Source organism: Lepidochelys olivacea, assembly GCF_965140295.1.
Source record: "Lepidochelys olivacea isolate rLepOli2 genome assembly, chromosome: 9".
Classification (NCBI taxonomy): Eukaryota; Metazoa; Chordata; order Testudines; family Cheloniidae; genus Lepidochelys; species Lepidochelys olivacea.
Genome location: NC_140419.1, coordinates 29602881 through 29623773, shown reverse-complemented (window position 1 = coordinate 29623773; position 20893 = coordinate 29602881). Strand labels below are relative to the sequence as shown.

Here is a 20893-nt window from a genome sequence, read left to right as displayed (position 1 = left end):
AGTGTTCCTGGCCAGCTTAAAGGACAGGAAAATGAATTCCTCCCATCTCTACCTGTTCCCTGTTATTATAAATTAGATAATAAATATAATTTAATCGTGAAAATCCCCAAATCGCAAGAAATCCACCCAGTTTCCCAGACTCAGGGAAATGCAGTCATTAATATTTGAGAAGGCAATTATTTTCCTGTTGAATTCAGAACTGTCTTCATGAATAATTTGTACAAAGTTCTATTACAGTTTCAGAAACATTTTGTTTTTGACAACTTCTGGGTGTTGAATAGAAACGACTGAATCGTAAAGGCCCTGCAGGATTTTTCAGAATGCAGCAATTAGTCATTGGGAAAGTTAAAGTGAAAAGTATGTACGTACGAAATCACGTTTAATAAACCCAAATCTACGATTCCCTGAACCTAGGATACCCTGAACCTGCTTCTCTGATGTAGGTCAATTTCCCTAAGAATTTAACCATTTTCTGCTTCACAGACTTCAAACAGTGAGGCCGTTAAAGAGCAGTAAAAGTTTGTTTACTTAAGAAAAACACTGTCATTAAGGGATGAGCTATCCCATTTAATGGTTCTACCTGTTCTGAACTAACAAGAAGATGGCTCAGGGTATTATTTATATTATGTGGGGTCTTCTTTACTTAAAAAAATTAATTATCGACTATTAGACTAATAAAACGTTGGGATAGAGATTTAAAATGAGCGGTGGAAAAATACTATGTTACTAGTGATGGCTGCTGTAAAATTACTGCGCTATATTTAGAATACATTGATACAAAATTAGTATATTTCTCACGCATATTGTACCTCGTTGAGCTATAGCACAAAAATGCAACGGCACCAGGGTCAAGGCAAATACCGACCGTGGGGGAGGGGGAGTTTTATGAACTGGAGGGCGAAAAAAATCGTTTGGCTGTAAACAGATCTTACAATAGGATTATGTAGTTTCCCTACCAGTGCAGAAGGCTGTACAGGAGGGGGTGGAAGATGGAAAACCCTATACTGGAACAGATTTAATTTTCCGAAAAGGGCTTATTTCTTATCTTCTTCTTCAGAAAAAAGCCAGCGCCAGAGACTACAAACACCGGCTGCTAAACTAATTAATACAACTTCACAGGCTGCTTCTGTAAGTGTGAAAACTTTCTACGTGCAATTTCATTAATTATAGATGCCTTTCTGGCCGGAAGAGTTCAAACGTCGCTTTGCAAAATCTTCCATCAAGTTACTTTCCTTTCTGTGAACTAGGACTAACAGATGTTTCTGACACATGTCCTAATTTCACTTAACAGTTCTGCGAATGACATTTCAAAATGTACAGGCCGAAATAATGCTATTTTTCCTCTCTAGAATAAAAATGTACAGCTCCCCACATTTGCAAATACACAGAGACGTTAGATGGTAATGGTCATTACAAATGTCACTGTTACTCAGATCAAACATTAAAAACTCCCTCTGACCAAAACAAAACTGTTGAACGAAAAGGTTGCAGCTGTGTTATTCTCACAATGTTAGAGGCAGCAGCATCTCACCGACATCAGTCAAAACTGACTAGACAAGCTGTAATTTCTATTGTTCACTTTTAATTTGTGAGCTTGCACAATTATTTCATTGCCCCCAACTACTTTAAACTGCCAGAGAAAAAAAATTCCCAGCCTGTGTTAATAGACGTGGAGTATTCATATCTCTCAGTATTTATAAAGATATAGATGAACAAACATTGTATCAGTCTATAAAAGCTTTAGAATTTCTATACATATATTCTGAGATTTATTCATTTTTGCAAATGGAGAAAAAAGCAAACAAATCTAAGAATGTAATTAAAATAATTATTTGGTGTGCATTCATTCTCCATAACGAAACACTACTTAAAGAGGACGCTGAACAAAATAAAGAAATTAATGATAGCTTTCAATACTGACCTGTGTGAGTTCTTTTGTGTATTTTGAGATTTTCTGATCTAGCAAACACTTTCCCACAGCCTGGGAAAGGGCAGGGGAAGGGTTTTTCACCTGTGTGGACTCTGATGTGATTTACAAGTTTATATTTGGCTTTGAAAGGTTTCCCCTCTCTTGGACACTCTTCCCAGAAACATATGTGATTGGACTGCTCGGGTCCTCCAACATGCTCCACTGTGACATGAGTCACCAGCTCGTGCATTGTGGTGAAAGTTTTCGAGCATAATTTTTTGGGAGTCTGGTCCAACTCAATCCATTTACAGATGAGTTCCTGTTTGATGGGCTGCCTCATGTAACGAAAGAAAGCACCAGGGCCGTGGTGTGGAGCCAGATTCACGTTCAGATTCATGCCACCGTAGCTATGAAGCGAGGAAGCAGCAAAAGGATCGGTCCTGGAGGCTGGTACTTGAGTGAAATGTTCAGACCTGGCGTACATTTCTCCAGGTAACCCCAGTCTTATCTGTCCGTTTAGATGGCCACCTGGAGTTGCATGGGGAGGCTGCTCATGGAGTCCAGAGAACAGAGAATGATTCCCAGCTTCTGAGTGGTGGTGACCATGGTGTCCGGGGTAGCTACCTGTTGTTGAGACAAACATTCCGTGGTGAGAACTTGCAGCAGTGTGTTGCTCAGTTAGCCCTGGCATGACTGGAGCTGTCAGATCTCTGCGTATTAAGAAGTCCCTACCTGCTGGAATAGCCTGGGCTGTGCGAGACACTGGGTAAGGGACTGCTGTTGCCTGCGCCGGGCCAAACGTTCCTGTTTGACTAGAGACCACCTCAGCTTGGCCTGCCATATGGTGGTGGTGGTGGTGGTGGTGAGGATGAGGATGAGGGGCAGGGCTGAGTTTAAGGGCCGCAGGGTGATGAGGAGGATGATGATGATGATGGTGGTGGTGGTGCCCCATGTGTTCAGGCCGGAATGGACTCGGCCCTAGGCGGGATTCCGCGGCGTACTCCCCAGGGTGCGTGGGAACCACTGAGTGGGGATGCCCGGCGAAGCCCGGGAAGCCTGTCATGCTCTGAGGGGGGTGGAGATGATGATGGTGGTGATGAGCCCCTGCCAAGTCTACTAATCTCAGCGCCGTGTTCCGTTTGGAGAGTGCAGCAGGGTCCATCACTGGGCTCCCCAAAGCATCCACGCTCATTAGCTTCTAATTCTAAAAAGTCACCTGACAGCGGGGAGGAGAGAGACAGAGACAGAGAGAGGCGAAACTTTTTTTTTTCTCCAAAGTTTTTTTTTTTTTTTTGAGGAGGAGGAAGGGGGCCGGGGCTGGTTTGGTTTTTGTTTTTGTTTTTTTGTTTTCCTGCTCTCTTCCACCCCCCCCCCCCCATCCCCTCTCCTCCCTCTTAATGCCTACGTGGAATCCTATACGCTTGAGAGGCAGCAGCAGGACGCTGGGAGGCTGCTGAATAGAAATTCATGGACCCGGCGCCAGCCCAGAGAGCGAAACAATCACCGCGTGCTCTCATTGGCCACCGCCTGCTCGCTGACGTCAGCGATGACGGGTCCTGCTTCAGACTGAAAAGCTTTATCGGGGGGTATGTGGGGGGAGGGGGGAGGGGCTGGAGGGAGCTACGCAGGCTCCAGCCTGGGGGCGCCCCCTTCTCCGCTAAAAGCCTCCCCCCGCCATGCGCCTCGCGAGCGAGCAATGCCCGGCGCTGGCTCCCCGCATTTTGTTTGCTAGCTGCGTTTCACGCAGAGCGCAGGGCAGGGCCGGCTGGCCAGGCAACCTCCCGGCCCAGCCCGGGCTCCTCGCTGGCGCTTAGCGGCAACGAGCGGCGGTAGCCGAAGGAGGAGCCAGTCCAAGGGGAAGCAGCTCCAGCCGCGCTGCCGCTCGCGCCCGGGGTGCCCGCTCCCTGCTTCCTCCTCCCCGCGCTCTGCCCTTCGCCCCGGGGAGGCCGACAGCGCCGCTCGGCCGCCGGAAGCCTCTGCACTCCGAAACCCGTCTGCTTCCTTGGCTAGCTCCGCCGCTCGCCCGGACCTTGCCTCCCCCCACCGCCAAGCAGCCGCCCCCGCGCCCGCGCCCGCGCTCGCCCCGGAGCCCCGCCAGCCGCACGTAGCGCTGGCAAGCCGCGGCTGCCTTCGGAACAAGACGCCTGATTGGCCGCTCGCGCGCCCGGTGCTTTGTTCAATCTCGGGGTGACTTAAAGTGCAGCTCGCAACTCTTCGCAGCAACAAAGACGGGCTGGGGCTTCCCCTAACTTCCGTGCTCCGGCCACACAAAAAGCCCGGGGAAATAGGGCGGGGGAGACAGGTCCTGAGCCTGCACCATCCACCCTCCCTCTCTCCCCCCCCTGCCACCCAACGCCAGGTCACTGTCTCGAGTTTTGAATAAAGAGCGGGGCTGCACTTTTGTCTTGGTTTGTGAAATCCTACTGAAGTCTCCATCTCCTGCCTGAAGGTCATTCCTGAAGGAAGAAGGGAAGCATGGGGCTGCTTCAGTCTCCCTCGAGTAGCATCCTTTGTGGGAGCAAGTTTTTATTGATTAAACTTAATGCTCAGATTCAGCTCTGATGCTTCGCTAGGATTCCCCCCCCCAATCATTTTGACTCCTGTTTATTTATAGCACACACAAATCTTTCCCATGTACGAGCATTTCAAGGGCCTTTTCTTAAACTGAAAGGAGGACAATGCGAGGGGACGAGTTCTGCATACAGAACACATCATGGGAAGCAGAGCTGGGCAACTCTTTAGGTTTCCGACACTTGTTGACAGCACAGATAACTGGTCTTTCTACTTGAGAAATAGTAGTTAAGTGACACTACAGTCTTACTTCCTAAGATTACACATTTTGGCTAGTTCTAGGAGTATTATATCTTTATACCAAATCTTAGAAAGGATTCTTGGAGGAATCCCACGCCACATATTTAAATGTCAACAGTTATTTTGTTAATGGCTGCTTCAGTAATATGATAAATCGTTACATTAAGAATGAAACAGTATTTAACCCAGAAAAGGGAATGATCTCCCTCTTTCTTTCTCTCTCTCTCTTTCCACTTACGGAATTGTGCAATCTAACCACCATACCTCGATTTTAACAAAAGTCCTTAAATACATATAAAAGTACTCTCCAATTTTTATACTCATTAGAAGAAAGAAAATACATTGCCTGTAGGATTTACATTGTTAGTGATGAAAGTATAGTCTAGGGTTTCTAGCTTTATGCACTGAGGCCTTATAGATTTAGTAAAGCTTAGAGCTTCAGCACAGGAGAAAGCCTCTACTTAATTTTTTAAAGAGGAGTATTGTGAGTTAAAAAAAAAAATCCTGGAAAAAGATAGTGGAAACAGGGCGTCAGTTTTGGGAAAGAAAAACATAACAATAAATATCTTCCTATAAGGTCATCACAGAATTCAATAGTCATAAATAGTATTCGCTCAATAACAGAAAGACATTTTAAAAATAAAACAACAAATGAATGTATATTTGCACATTGTTACAATTTTTATTTATTGACTTCCTATTACCTTGGCTATGGACACTTTATAATATTCACTCTACATCTGGAGTTAGAAACCCCCAATGCAATTTCCAAGTTAAGACGCATAATTTTGCATTTCCATACAAGTTTAACAATTGCTAACTACGTCTGTAAACGATCATCTTTATGTTAAGTAGTAAACCAAGATAACGGCTGGCATGTTAATACCTAAACCGCGCTATTCTCATAACACAGGCAACTCGCCAATGACTTGTAATCATAAGTTTAAAGCGTAGGACATACGTAATTATATACAGGACATTTTTATTACTGCTTTGCATAGCCAGCGTTGGCTACGGTTACATATTTTTGGGATGAGCCTGGCTTTGACTCTTTTTTCTATAACACAAAGCTAGTATTTAGCTAGATAGTTGTATTTACATTATTGTGTACATATTTTTGACTTGAGATGATGAAAAATGACACATGATACAATTAGTTATCCATCCTTACATAACATGTTTACTCAGGCATTTTAAACCACACACCAGCAGTTAGTGCCACAACATCTTAACTTTCAAGTCTGTTTGCACTAAGTAATGCATTTGACATTCCTATTCCTGCCCATCTCAATACGAGTGCACAGAAGAGATAAAGGTTAGGAATTATTAATCTGCTACTTACAAATATACTGAGAGTGTGACTTCCAAATATAGCTGTTTCCTCATACCTCCTTAAAACACTTCATCTCTACATACTTGTTATCCATCAACTCTGACACTTCTCAGTCAAGGGAGAAAACATCTGGAACAGTTTATCAATTAAAAAATGTTATCACCAGTTTGCCTAGGCTATTTTAAAATATTGTGATGGTTTCCTGTCAGACACTATTGGCTCTGTTCGGCCCTTACTTAAATCCTGAAGTCTTTTTTTTTTTCCTTCTTCTTCTTCTTCTTCTTCATGAATCGAATGGAAAAAAAGTGCCACTCGGTGTCTCTCTCATTATATTAGGTGAAGTTAGTATTTTCACTCCTATAATTTGTTGTGTACCTTGGGAGTTCTACTAGTGTGTGTGGAGGAGAACGGGGGGGGGGGGGAGGGGGGAGCCGCGCACATGACTAAGGGAAGGCGGAGAGATTAGAAAAGAGGAGGAGGACCTGGCCAAAATCGGCAAAATTACACATCTCTTGCAGAATGTTTTGAAAACTTGAGTGCTTGTTAATGCAGGCCTTTGGCAGCTTGACCTTGTCTGACCACCACTCACTCAACTGATTACTTAGGTGTCGTTAATCCCGTCTGCAATATGAGCCATGTTTTACCAGATAATCCATACTGTATGGGCTATGCCTCAAATATATGAAGCCTCCTATTTTCCTTTGCCACATTAGGTTTGCAGGGTTACTCCACCAATCTAGATTTTGAAACCAACATGGCAAATGCAGGGGAATTCCTCTTCTCTACTAATAGTGGAGTTCATGGACTTGGTACAAGGAGTCTTCAAGGATAACAATAATTGCACAGGTTTCAGAGTAGCAGCCGTGTTAGTCTGTATTCGCAAAAAGAAAAGGAGGACTTGTGGCACCTTAGAGACTAACAAATTTATTTGAGCATACGCTTTAAGTGAGCTGTAGCTCACCAAAGCTTATGCTCAAATAAACTTGTTAGTCTCTAAGGTGCCACAAGTCCTCCTTTTTTAAATAATTGCACAATACTGTTTTATGTCGTGGAACGGAGATATCGCAAGACGGCATACGGAACCCAAACATTAGGCAGTGTTATTGGAGGGTTGTGGTTGTTATAGGGAACTGGCATGTGAAGAACTCCATTGTTCTTCTTGTCCCATCACCCGAGGGCCAATGCCACAAAGGGTGTTCAAGAGATAAAATTTGGAGCTTCAGACGTGGCAGCACCAGGAATCAGTGACTTGTAGACTGAGTAATCAGTTCCCCCCTATACATCTAAGCGGTTACTGTGTATCCCTTGGTGAATACTGCCTGGTTGTGGTAGAATGCTATATAAAGGGTACATGTTGACATAAGGTGTTCACGAATTCTTTCCCTAATAAAATCAGAGAATCAACATTTGATTTGCAGTACAGTAATTAAATGAATAAACTGTGAAACCAGGCCAGTAGGTCAGGAGACACAAGAAGCTAGGGGTGCTGGAACAATTTTTATAGTGGGGGTGGTGCTGAGAGCCATTGAACGAATGGGTAAATGCATATATATATGTATATATATGAAACCACTTTAAGCCAGGGCCGGGTGCGGCTGCAACCCCAGCACCCCTAGTTCCAGCACATATGTCAAAAGCTTCCCCTATCACAGAGTAGGCTGTAGGAATGATGCTTGGTTAACACAGATAAGAGCCTAAATAAATAAACTGGAGCACAGCTTGGGGGAAAGACATCTATACTACATATTGAGTATAGTATATTGGGAATCAGCTGCAAAAGTTGAACAAAGCACTATTTTTTTCTTCTATAGCTGTACAAATATAAAAATAATTTCACACACATAAAAAGTGAATGTGTGGAGTATTTTGTGTGTTTCTCCCATCTGTGCCTGTCCCTCGCCACCTTTAGCAAAATCAGATATGGTGACGATTTCAAAGCCTAATTATCCCCCAGACTTTGGTTTACTGAATTTCTCTCTCAGGGTTTAGTTTAGCTTCCATGTTTCGTGCAATCAAGAGAATGAACAACCCCTTCCCCCCCCCACACACCCCATCCCCCCCCACACACACACTAAATTGCTACAGTCCAACTGCTCTATTTTAGTTTTATTTCAGCATAAATATATACTCATAATAAGGCATTTTCTAGTAAATGTAGAGTTATTCATGATAAATGCCAAACACTCTTCTTGACGTGTATGTCAGCTTTACCATATACAAAGAGTGGACATTTGTAATATACTGTCTACCTTGGGGCCAAATTCTGCTCTCACATACACTAATACTAGCCGCGTTGGCTTTCTACTGTCCTCTTTAATGATGTTTGTACGGCCGTATCTGACCAGAGTCTGTCCTTTAGTTTTTTGTTAGGTCACCAAAACTTCTCTAGACAATCTACTGTTGAGGAACCTGAAACTTTTCAGTTAGTTCCATGGAATATATCTTACTGTCTGTTATATGGCAACCTTTCTGAAATGGGTACTATTAGCTAAAACTTCGATTTAACGTCATTAATTTTTTACCTTGAGATTTTAAAGCTCAGGCTTTATCTGTGAAAATAAGGATTAATCCCGATTTGAAAATCCTAATTGTAATATTTACTATGGAAATAGAAAGGTCAAGAACAACTAGAAGAATTTATTGAAGAGTTATGTTAACTTATTCCTTGATTATTAAGATCGGATTTGAGGCTACAAATGTCATAAGTATGCTGAGTCTTAAGACGGAGTTGAAATAATAATCATTAAAACTAAGAGCTGATAGAAGGGATACACATAACTGCAGCAAAATAATATTTGGATACACTGTCAAAATGCTATCAAGAGATATTGTTTAGAGAGAAGTTGCTAAGGGAAATTTTCAAAGGGGAAAGAGAACATTTCATGAACTCCGAATATATTCCTCCTGTATTACTAATTCATTTTTCTTTTCTTTTAGTCAGATCAATTTGCTTCAGGATGTTCTAGAGTGTATGGAAAATCCAGAAGCCGAAGGGGTAAATGAAGGCACTTTAGTCGTACGTGTGTGTGTTTCCCACATTTTAGAAACTAGAGGTACCCAAGATAAACCAAATCATATGCTTAGTTTAAATAGAATATATAATTCAATACCTCAAGATTAAGGTATTCCTGTCAGATAAGATGTCAGTCACTAACTCCTGAAAGCTTGGTAGCCACCACATTGTGAAAGCCTGCTATCCCTAGTAAAGATGATACATATCATGTAAACCCCATCAGCAAGATCAAAGTCTTCTTCTTTAATAGGATCCAATACATGTCAAACCTCATTCCAATCAAATCGTCCGTAAATGAATTCAAGATGAATATGTCATAGAATAATGTGACAGTGCAATCACATAGGGTCAGGGGTTGTTGTTTCAATGAGAGAGTCGTCAAATATTAATTCTAGAACCTCCAAATGAATAGGCATTGAGCAGGATTAGGCAGCCGCTGGTGGGGCGTTGTGTCACTGATTTGTGTTTATGCTAGTACCTTAAACACTAAGCTGAAAAAAAATTGTCTCCTTTGAACTGCAAAAAAAGGCATATTTTGACTTACTTGACTTTTCCAGGATGTTTCTGTAAAGTCGTTTTCTTTTCCTCATTACCAGAGAAGTCTTGTGTCTCATTTCCGGACTTTGTTCCTGTTCGGTGAGAGGGGAGAAAAGTAACAAGTAAAAACATTTATATGTGTTATAAAATGACTATCTGGGTATATGATTCTAGAATCATGTAAAAAGAAACTTTTAAAAAGAAAAGGGCATCTAATACTCATGGAACTCAATCTTTCTTTGACCCTTCAGATATTCCAGAGGTAAAAATGGAGGCTTCCCCAAAATGCTCGCACGTTTTATAAAGTAATGAAGTTTCTATGGTTGATTTTTAAAAATCTATGAAAGGACATCTTTTCAACTCTGCTTTGATCTGGCATTCACCTTCTGACAGTGTATTTTTAAGGCGAGTTACTACCAACTTGAATATATTCTGTACTTTTCACTTCTGAAAATTTCGTCGTGTTTGCAAGACTCCTGCCCAAGTTGTTGTCTCCGTTTTTACTTGTGTCAATATACATTAATATTACAAAGTTGATACTTTTCACTGTATATAATTTTCGACTCCTCTCTGTGCAAAACAAACTACTGTCACTGCTCATGCCCTAACTTTTAGACAACTTTGTACCTATTTAATCTATCAGTGAGAAGTACGAATAATATGGAATGCTTACTTGATTTTTGGTGCAATATTTGAATCAGGATTTTAAACGTTTAAATACAAGTTTGAATTTAAAGGTACTTTATGATGTTATCAACGAAGTAGGAAGCAGGAATCTGAAATCACTTCGATCATAAGAGCTTTCCTTTAGTATACCAGGATGGAAGTATAAAAAAAGCAATGCTAATAGAAATAACGGATCTCATTAATTACGGTTGCTCATGGGGCTATAATGGACATTCACAATCTTTTTAAAAATAATTTTACTTCCTCTTCAGCTTTTTTACCACTGGGATGAAAATTAGTGTGGGAATAAAGATAACCATAAAACCTATCCAGGAGCTTTAACATAAAACTTCCAAACTTTCACACAAGATTATTAAAATAGATCAATAAAGGCTGCTCTTTTACCGAGAGAACTTTTAAAACTTGTTCTTTACTGGTAAAGACATAGGATTGGAAATGTTGGGATAATTTAAAAGTCAAATAGGCAGGGGAAAAAAGAGTTTAACTTGTTGAAACCTGACCAAAAAAATGAAGTGTATGTATTTAGTATTTGAATGGTCTCCATATGACATTTTGTTTGAAAATAAATCTTAGTTAAAAACACTGGCTTCTATTTTTTCCCACCTTTCTCACGTGAGTAGTCCCTCTGTCTGAGTAAAGAGAGCAAGATTGTCCCATTATTTATGATGAATAATACTAACCTTTTTATAACTATAGATTCAAATGTATTCTTCCTAGTTAACAGTCATCAACAGGACATAAGTTAAGGCTAACTGTTAATCATGCCTATTCTATTAGATGCTCACCCTATGCCTTTTCTGCTTACAAAATTTTAACAATATTTATGTTCTTCTCTGAGGCTATTAATTTACTGAATAGCAATTGGTGCTTATATCTGTAGTGAAATGTGTAGTGTTAGGTGTCTTATTTGACCGCTAGAAAACGTTGACTTCTGATACGGATCAAAGGTGGTGACCGGACACTTCCATATTAAAACTAATTAGTCTGTAAGCAAGTATTGTTTGAAACATGGCTCTGATTCAGCGGGCTACTACACCGGCAGTTTTATCAAAACTAGTAGGAGGCTCAGCGGCCCACAGCACACACAGCTCTGGAATTATTACAGTCTTACTACACACCCCGCAAATACTATCAGATGCAAAAATATGTCTTTCCATCCCCATTTACCATCCATGGAAATCTTTACTTACCCCACCTGTTAAGGAAATGGGATGAAGATTTAATGTTTGCCTTCAAGATGTCAATGAAGCTTGTTCTTTTTTAATAAGTTAATATGAATGATTCTGGATAGCAACAAGCCTAAACTGTTCAAATAGAATCGCCCAAGGAGGAGAGATTCTCCTCTGGGGTTTGGCCCTGAACATATTTCATGGGTATTCAAGCTATTCTGGAAAACAAGGGGTGGAAAGAACAGTCAGGGCGGATAATTAAAAACAAAAGATGGAATTAAAGGCGGGGGAAGGGCGATCAGATATGATTAATCATTAAAATGAGAGGAAAGAGAAGAAACAGCAAACATTTGTCTATTTGTCCTGCCCCAGGTTAGACACTGAAACCACGCATTGTGCTGGATGCTCTGAGTCTGGCACATGTTGTTGGTCGCAGGTCAGAGGTCAAACTCTAGGGTATTTCCAAAGTCGGCGACTTCAAGAGCTTTAGCCTTCACCACTTAAGCAAACTGATTAACTACATTTCCAACACTAGGCAAGAAAATTAACGCCTAACGTCTATCGCGGTTTGGAGGCATTGTCAGACCTCAAGGGGGACTTATTTTACAGCTGAATGCGAGGGAGTTTGCAGGAACCACCTCTCCGCAAACTTGCCAGTTTCCTTTAATTCACGAAACCCCTAACGTTTCTCATCAATCAGTTACCAAACCACTCGCTTTGCGCGCGGGTGGGTAAGACGGGAAATCTGCAGGCGTTTCTTTTGATTTGAGTTGATTTGGAAGAGAAATGTTACTAGAAGGTTGCACTTTGGCAGTGCAAGCAAAACAAACGGGTCAGTCAGCGAGGACCCGGGATGGGAGCCCTCCCCAAGGAAGGCTCTCAATTAGGGGTTTCTATTGTCAAAGCTCGGAAGTCTAGTAACTTGTCCACTAGACCTTTTCCAGGAGACAGTTAACCCTTTCACTGCTCAGAAAGGAAAGAAACTGCGACAGAAAAGCAGCACCATAGCAATGAATGTTCAACGGTCAAACCCAGGAGGAGAATCTGACTTCCTCTTGCCGTACCTCCCTCTGCTCTGTGGGAAAGGAGCAAATCCCCCCTCTGCACTCCATCCAGGGCTTACAATCCGGCAGCCCCCGAGTGCATCCGCCTGGAAATGTGTAGTCCCAGCCCTTCCAAGCAGCGAGTGTTCTGCTGTTTGTGGCTGCCCGGCGGCCACTGTCCTTAGCAAGCAGCCTTCCCCCTGGGGCTGATCTATCTATCCCTCTCCCCTAGGCTTGCCCGGCTCGGTCTCCTGCGCCTCAGCAGTGGGTGCAGAGAATCTCCTTTCCCTCCTGTCCAAGTGAGGGGGGAGAAATCCCTTCGCCATCCCCGTCGGGGGGGAGGGGAGGACAGGCGGGGGAAGCTACTTTCTCCTGTCCCGTTGGGTGCGTAGAATCCTTCCCCTCTCTGCCTCCTCGGAAGCTGGGTTTCTGTGGGGTCGGAGAATCACTTTCTTCTGTCCGAGCTGAAGCAGAGAAGTCCCCTTCCTCCTCTCCCAGTGGGTGCGAAAAAGCCCCTTTCCCGGTGCGTCTGGATCCCAGCTTATGGGGAGAAGAAGCCCCTTTGTACTGTGCAGAGAAGTCCCCTATCCAGCCCTGTGAGGGGGAAGAAGCCTCTTGCCCTTAGCCCAGTATCAAGCCCCCTTCCCAGTCCCAGTCGGTACCAACATATTTCCCCTTCCCGAGGTATGCCAAGCCTTTTCCCACGTGGGTGAGTAGATGCCAAGCCACTTCCTCAGTGGGTGAATGGGCGCCAGTCCCTTTTCTGAGTGGGTGCCAAACCACTTCCCATGCGAGCGAGAGGTTGCCAAGCCCCTGTTGGTGAGTGGGTGTCTAGCCCGTTCCCTTGTGGGTGAGTGGGTGCCAAGAACTTTCCTTGCCCGCCCGTGCCTCCCCCCGAATTCACTTACCCCACTCCACCTGTTGAAGAGATTCCCTCATTTCTGCACATCATTTCTGGGCTGACAAAAAGGGGTGGGGGTGGAAAAGAGAGACAACAAAACAGCACCTCTTTGGCGGTTCCAGCGAGGCGGTCATCCTTCATTTCTTCTTTTCTTGCTTTCTGGAAGCAGTTAGGGAATGTATGATGAAACAGAAATGAGCCGTCAGGAGGATATTTTAATGGCTTATATGTCACGTTGGTGCATGTGGCTTTGAACTGGAGCAGCTTTCGTTTCCTGCAGAGAGCACGCCGCAAATCCCACTTGATAACTTCTACAACCCACAACTTTTTTTTTAAACATTCACTCTCACTCTGTATATTTAGACAAGGTTCCTAAAAATATCCCCTTGTCAGCCTTCCTGTTATATTTTATACGAACTTGAGATTATTTGGTTTTCTTTGCAATTTGGAGGTAGTCTAAAGAATGGACAATCTAGTTGATTGCTCTCCGAGTGTTACTGCCTTGTAGATTTCACATTATGGACTAAATCCAGCAGAGAACCTTGTAGTGTATGCAGGTGTTTTTAGCAGAAGACATACATGGTAATATCACATACATCTAAAGATATCAGAACACACACACACACACACACACACAGAGTTGGTTTAGACCTGTTGCTATAAGTCATCGTAAATGTAATTTCTTCACATTTATTTCACAAAATAAGGGCAAAAACACAGCTCCAGCTAATAAAAGGAATTATTCAGACGTACTAGATCCAAAAGTAATTACCGGGTAAAAGTGCACTGAAAATCATCTTCATTGACTGAATCTCCGCAAACTACATATATTTCTAATGTACAGCGAGGTATTTAGCACTGCGTTTCAAAGTTGCTTTTTAAAAAAACACTTCTCAGTTTTTATTGCTTTAAATGTGCAGCGCTGAGAAATATGAGAAATATGCATGCGATATCTATTTTTATCCGTTTCACCAGTACCTGCGGTGGTGATTGCTTCCTAACGCCTTTATATTTCAGCTGAAGAGTTAGAAGTTTCTTTGTTCAGGAATAAGAGTTTGAGGGGCTCAGATTTAGCTCCGAATAAGCCAAATGAAGTACTGAACAAAGGGTAAATTGAAGGATTCCGACTCTCAGCTAGCTTTTTGTGTTTTCGTTACTAGAAATAATTAGATCTAATGAATATGCAGTCGACTGAGTAAATAAATAATCTGCCATTTTAAAATATATATACGTTAAATATATATAATATATATATCTTCTCCGTAAAATGAAATCTGATATTCTATGCCCGAGCACCGTTTAAAATAATGTACAAATGTTGCTTAGCTTAATTGATTGAGTCACAAAGATTTTCTCCTTTTAAGTACCATACTTATACGTTTCAACAATCATTTTAATATATAGTCAATGACTCTTTGTAGCAAGAACAAAAAGGAACTATTCGCAGTTTTTCAATAGACTTTGCGCTGGGGAAAGACAGGTTAATCGAGGGTTGCATCTAGAAAACAACCAAGTGTTGTATGTTTGCACTGAATCCAAATGTCTGCATTTTCCTAACTAAATCAAAGGGAGTGTTATTTCTTTTTCTGCTCACTCATCTGAAGGTAAGTAAATTTTCTCTGGCGATCAAAAGCCTGGTCAGCAACAAAGACACCGCCTGCTTTTTCCACCGTCCTGGTGTGGCAAGTTGAGGAATTTCAATAACTATGACAAGGGTGACTGATTTGTGTACTAGAAAAGGTTTGAATGTCAGAAAATTTACATTGCTCCTATCTATCGAGGATTTTAAATAAATTAAAAAAAAAAGTCTCCGAGAGCTTCATGCAGCACAGAAGAAACAATGTAGCTTTGGGAAATTTACAGTTTTACCTGAATGAAAGAGATCCCGCGGGGGGGGGGGGGAGGGAGAAAGAATAACAAATAAGGGGGGGGGGACAACAATAAAAAGTAGAAAGTTAAGAGTTCTCACCCACCTGCGTTCTGATGGGTGCAGAAAACAAGAGTTGTTTCAGAAAACTGATGGGCTTTTACCCAGAGAAATCACGCCTGTTGTTTAAAAACAAAATCGAATGCAATCGGCACAAACTCTGGAGAGCTTCAGTTACAAACAAGGAGAAAACACAACTTCAAAAGAAACAAGTCACAAAAGCGCTTCCCTTTTCAAACCCTAAAAAGTTGTTCAGTGCTGTTGAAAAAAAATCAGGAAATCATTGTGATCATCATTAGCGTTATTATGGAGGAGAGCAAGGGAAAAAAACAGCAGCAAGAAGAAGGACAATAATCAAGGCTAGGGTTATTTTAGCACCCATACACAAAGATCACGTTTGAAATATTTGTGTGCAAAAAATATTGGGCTTGATAAAAAACAAAACAAAACAAAAACACACAAAAAGTTGCTACTCCTGGAAACCCTGTTTGTCAAAAGGGATGTCAAAGCGCTTCACAATACCTGGGATTGATGAGCCCGGCGAACCAATCAGGGAAGAGCAGAGGCTTTGCGCGCCCTTAGTTGGAGAAGAAGGGGGGAGTTGCAAGGGAAGGGGGGAGTCGCCAGGCACCAATGATCTCCCACGTCCGCCTTGACGTTGCTCCTCCCCTTCTCCCATTCATCAAGGGGGGGGACGGTGTCGTCTTTTCAATTCATTTATCTGCAGGAATGATTGCCGCTATCAGTCTCGCGTTCACCGCCCGGCTGAGGAGGTGAAAGTTTCTCCCCAGGAAGATAAACCGCAAAAGACAATATTGTGCATGATTTGCGCCTTTTTTTTTGCAAAGCGGGAAAAAAAAAAGGGGGCGAAAAAAAAGGAGAGAGAGAGAAAGAAAGAGGGAGAAGGAGAGAGTGTGGGGAGCTCGAAGAGAAGAGAAAAATCTCTCGGCCACTTTGCAACATTCCTATAGCTAAAAAATAACTGAAGGGAGTTGATTTTTTGTTTTGTTTTGTTTTTTTGTTTTTTTGTTTTTTTGCCGTGTGTGTTGGTCTCTCTCCATTACTGTTACTTGCAGCCAGTTTATTTTTTACCCCCTGGCCTCCCTCCCCACTTCAAACCTCCCCGAAAAGTCTCATCAGAGAGACAGTGGGGTTTTTTGTGCATGTCTGTCTTATTCTAGCTTTCTTGCTTATTTGCAACTGCAAGATCGCCCCACTTTTTGTTTCCTTTCGGGGCGCTGATGCCGACGGGGGTGGTTTTGATGTGGTTGCGTTGGTGGTGATTGTCGCTGACTTTCCAGAGAGGGTGTTTTGCTGCTGCTGCTCCTCCGTGTTTTTGTTTTTTTTTTTTCCCCCTTTTTTTCTTTTTTTTTTCCTTTCCTTTCCCCGGGTTGCTGCACTGAGAGTGGGAAGATGCTTCTGGATGCTGGACCGCAGTATCCCGCTATAGGAGTCACTACCTTCGGATCGTCTCGCCACCACTCCACGGGCGATGTAACGGACAGAGAAGTGGGGCTGGGGATCAACCCCTTCGCCGACGGCATGGGCGCCTTTAAAATTAACCCCAGCACACACGAGCTGGCCTCGGCCGGCCAGACCGCCTTCACCTCGCAGGCACCCGGCTACGCAGCGGCGGCGCTGGGGCATCACCACCACCCGACCCATGTCAGCTCCTACTCCAGCGCAGCCTTCAACTCCACCCGGGACTTTCTCTTCCGCAACCGGGGCTTTGGCGAGGCGGCGGCGGCCAGCGCCCAGCACAGCCTCTTCGCTTCGGCCGCGGGCAGCTTCGCCGGACCCCACGGACACACTGATGCCGCAGGACACATACTTTTCCCGGGGCTTCACGAGCAAGCCGCGAGCCACGCTTCTCCCAACGTGGTGAACGGGCAGATGCGCCTGGGCTTCTCCGGAGACATGTACGGGAGGCCAGATCAGTACGGCCAGGTCACTAGCCCCCGGTCCGAGCACTATGCATCCACTCAGCTCCACGGCTACGGCCACATGAACATGAACATGGCAGCCCACCATGGGGCAGGGGCCTTCTTTCGCTACATGAGGCAGCCCATCAAGCAGGAACTCATCTGTAAGTGGATTGAGCCCGAGCAATTGTCAAACCCCAAAAAGTCCTGCAACAAAACTTTCAGCACAATGCATGAGCTGGTGACTCATGTCACAGTGGAGCACGTTGGAGGACCCGAGCAGTCCAATCACATATGTTTCTGGGAAGAGTGTCCAAGAGAGGGGAAACCTTTCAAGGCCAAATATAAACTTGTAAATCACATCAGAGTCCACACAGGTGAAAAACCCTTCCCCTGCCCTTTCCCAGGCTGTGGGAAAGTGTTTGCCAGATCAGAAAATCTCAAAATACACAAAAGAACTCACACAGGTACAGTACAGTAACCTTCTCTCTAGATTTCTTTCTGCAAATAAAAGAGTCAAGCTTTTCCAGTAAAATAAATGGTGGTGTGGATGGGGGAGGGAAGAGGAAAACATTGGACATGGTGACTTGTTTTCTGAAAAAATGTATGTAAAATGTACGATATTACTTTTTTAAAAGAGGCAGCGTGAGAGGTTAATTTCAAAATCAGCTCATTAACAAAATTATTTCCTCCTAACCTTTATGAAAAAGAGAGAGAGAGAGAGCTCATTTGCTGCAGAAATACAGTAGTGAAAGAAAAATAGCAGCAACCTGACTTGTTAAATTTATAGGTTTTAATTAATTGGTAGTCGGCAGATTTGACTGTATTACAATGAGAAATTGTGCTAAACATACAGTCAGCCAATCCGTCTCCTCTTTGTAATTCATGTATTTGTAAATATTTAATTACATGGAGTAATATTAAGTAAACTGAACCTAAGGTGTTAATCTAGTATTGTAGTATTAGAAACCAGCTGGGATCAGTAAGAACGCCTCTAACCCCAATACATATATAAATAAATATATATGCACCTCTTCCTGCTTTTACTGTTGTACATTTTTTGAAATAATATGAAGCCTGATTTTAGTAAATTGTTCAAGACGATGTTGGTAGCCAATGTAAGAATAGAATGTAAGCACCCGTCGTAATAATATCCAAGATTGCACGAAAATACAGGGGCTGGGTATGAGGTGGGTAGGTAAAATATCACGGGAATGAGCCGTAAAAGCAGAAACGAGGCACCAAGGCTTGTGTATAAGTGCTGTAACGACTGATGTGTTGCTGCCAGGATTACAACGAGCCAGATATGCCAGGAGCTGAGAAGTGAAAGTGAAGCTCTCGAGAAATAATTGAAATAGTTTGAAATGAAAACTCTTTAAAAATATGCCTTGTACAGCGAGTGAACGATTGTTTAAAAATGAAAGAGAACAGGGCTCTGAGATGCAGCATTTTTAAAGTTGGAAAGTTACAAGTCATTCAGTTTACCGCGATCCTTCGGTCTGGTAATTTAATAATAATAATAATTAATACTGATTAATCATAGAAAATACAGGGTCTCTAATCAGATCATTTTTTCTGTAATAGGTGAAAAACCATTTAAGTGTGAATTCGAGGGCTGTGACAGGCGCTTTGCAAATAGCAGCGACCGCAAAAAGCATATGCACGTGCATACTTCTGACAAACCCTATCTTTGCAAAATGTGCGATAAGTCCTACACTCACCCAAGTTCCCTCAGAAAACACATGAAGGTAAATTGATGTTGCATTATTTTACGTGATCTTACCTCGCCTGTATCTCTGACGTTTTATTGCCGATTTACAACGCTTCTGCTTAAACAGGATGGGAGACTTAAAACGTGAAATGTGTTGACTATCTATGTGGCGGTGTTGTTGCGAAGAAGCATATTTTAAAGTGATCTGTGGACAGGAAATTGGAAAAGACAAGGGCAACCTGGCCAGTAATGTTTTTACTACAGAAAGGTTTAAACAACCACTGTTTATTTTGCTCAAGGGCAGATAGCGCTTCACTGCTGACTGTACATGATCTCAGTTATTTACGTTGTAAGCGTCTAACAGTGGAGTAACCCGGTTAGGGCTTTTCTGGGTGCATTGCTTTAGTGCAGACTTTCAGTAAAGGTCTCAGTGATGGGCAGATGGAAGGGACACAAGCAGGGGAAACTCATGGTTTCTTTTAAAACCAGATCTAGCAGATCCCCTTCCTTTTGTGTACTAGGACCGCATTTGCCTTACAGGCTAGTGCCTGGCAAGATATTTGAACATGGACTGTTTAGGCATAGAGCTCGAGTCCTGCGTGTTTCTGTGATACCAGCAACCTGCTTTATGAGCAATGCAATGTTTCTCCTCAGACTTTGTCTTAAAAAAACACGATCTGTAGCGTTTCAAGGCTAACCTGTGAATTCAGCTCAGGGGATCCCTGTGTGGAGGGAGGAGGGTCAGAGGGGCGAATGGGTTCTAGAGTTTGATATTATTATCGAACTAATAACTACACTTAAAAATCCCCTTTGTTATCTATTTATGTACGTATTTATTTTTCAGGTCCATGAGTCATCCTCCCAGGGGTCCCAGCCTTCTCCCGCCGCCAGCTCAGGCTATGAATCCTCAACGCCCCCAACAATCGTGTCTCCATCTACAGAAAACCAGACCACAAGCTCCTTATCCCCCTCCTCTTCAGCAGTCCATCACACGTCCAGCCACAGCACGCTTACATCAAATTTTAACGAATGGTACGTTTAAAACAAAAACAAACAACAAACAAACAAAAACCCTATTTAAAAGACTCCAAAATTAATGAACACTTCGAAAGCAAAATAAATACATAAATAAATCAAAAGCTGCCAGTAGACCCAGGACCGAATAAAATGAAGAATCATTTTCTGTTTTGTTTTGTTCAAAGGCTTGGTAGGCAAAGGGGTTAGTAGAATGCATGAGAGGACAAGGTTACCAGGCCAAATGCCAAATGTGTAGGGCTGGACTGGAACCACTGATTAGAGGTCTCAAACTGCATGTCTCCTTGGGCAGCGGCTTTTTTTTTAAATGTAAATACAGAATTATTAGCTTAAAATGTACTGTTTGATTTTGTAAATAGTCATATCGCAAGTTGAATAAGGGGATATGTGGAACTGTGGTCTTTGCATATATGTGAGGGGGGGCGAGGGTGGGTGAGACGGAGGGTGGGGGAGGTGGGGGGGGAAGAGGGAGGAGGTAGAAATTCAACTATTTGTACTGAATGGCAAGAATGTTCTAGTAAATGTGTACCAAAATGTGAATTACTTTGTATTATTACAGTCTAAACGTCGATCTAACAGAATATTATTGGTATTAATGTGCTTTTTTGTATAAAGTGCAAACATTTCGTCCCAAAGTCCAGTTTAAGTAGTGCAGTAAAATGTTGTTACAATGTCCTGTCAAGAAATTCGTATAGTGAAAGCCTGGATCTACGTGTCAAACTGTTACATTTGTTTATGTAAAGTGATATTAAAAAGATATAAACTATATCTGTCCGTTGCTTTTGGCAAAATACAGTAACATAATGTATATAAATCCTAATTTCCATATTTATCCGCATGTAAAGGTCCGGTTATACATGTTACAGATATTCAATATTTATGGCTAGAAGAATTG

The 20893-nt window shown here is 42.6% G+C and overlaps 2 protein-coding genes across 12 annotated transcripts in view; one reads left to right on the top strand and one right to left on the bottom strand.

Moving 5' to 3' along the window:
- The window catches only part of ZIC4 (Zic family member 4), a 252969-nt gene extending 237185 nt beyond the window's left edge, over window positions 1-15784 (bottom strand). For 5 of the 11 annotated variants that reach the window (XR_014713004.1, XR_014713005.1, XR_014713006.1 and 2 more), the window contains exon 1: window positions 1922-3138. Coding sequence is in view for 8 of the 11 variants with exons in the window: in XM_084639450.1 (XP_084495576.1) it covers window positions 1922-3101 (1180 nt within the window). In the remaining 3 variants the exon portion in view is untranslated. Of the gene's footprint in view, window positions 1-1921; window positions 3139-9610; window positions 9696-11480; window positions 11754-13410; window positions 13597-15376 lie in introns of those variants that run through there. The other 6 variants (XM_084639453.1, XM_084639451.1, XM_084639448.1 and 3 more) reach the window with 6 other exon arrangements.
- A 286-nt stretch (window positions 15785-16070) lies between these two features.
- Window positions 16071-20415, top strand: ZIC1 (Zic family member 1). The gene is made up of 3 exons (XM_084639621.1): window positions 16071-17719; window positions 18837-19000; window positions 19808-20415. Exons 1-3 carry the CDS (start codon window positions 16744-16746, stop codon window positions 20003-20005), a joined length of 1338 nt encoding a protein of 445 aa, XP_084495747.1. The 5' UTR covers window positions 16071-16743; the 3' UTR covers window positions 20006-20415.
- Window positions 20416-20893: the final 478 nt, after the last annotated feature.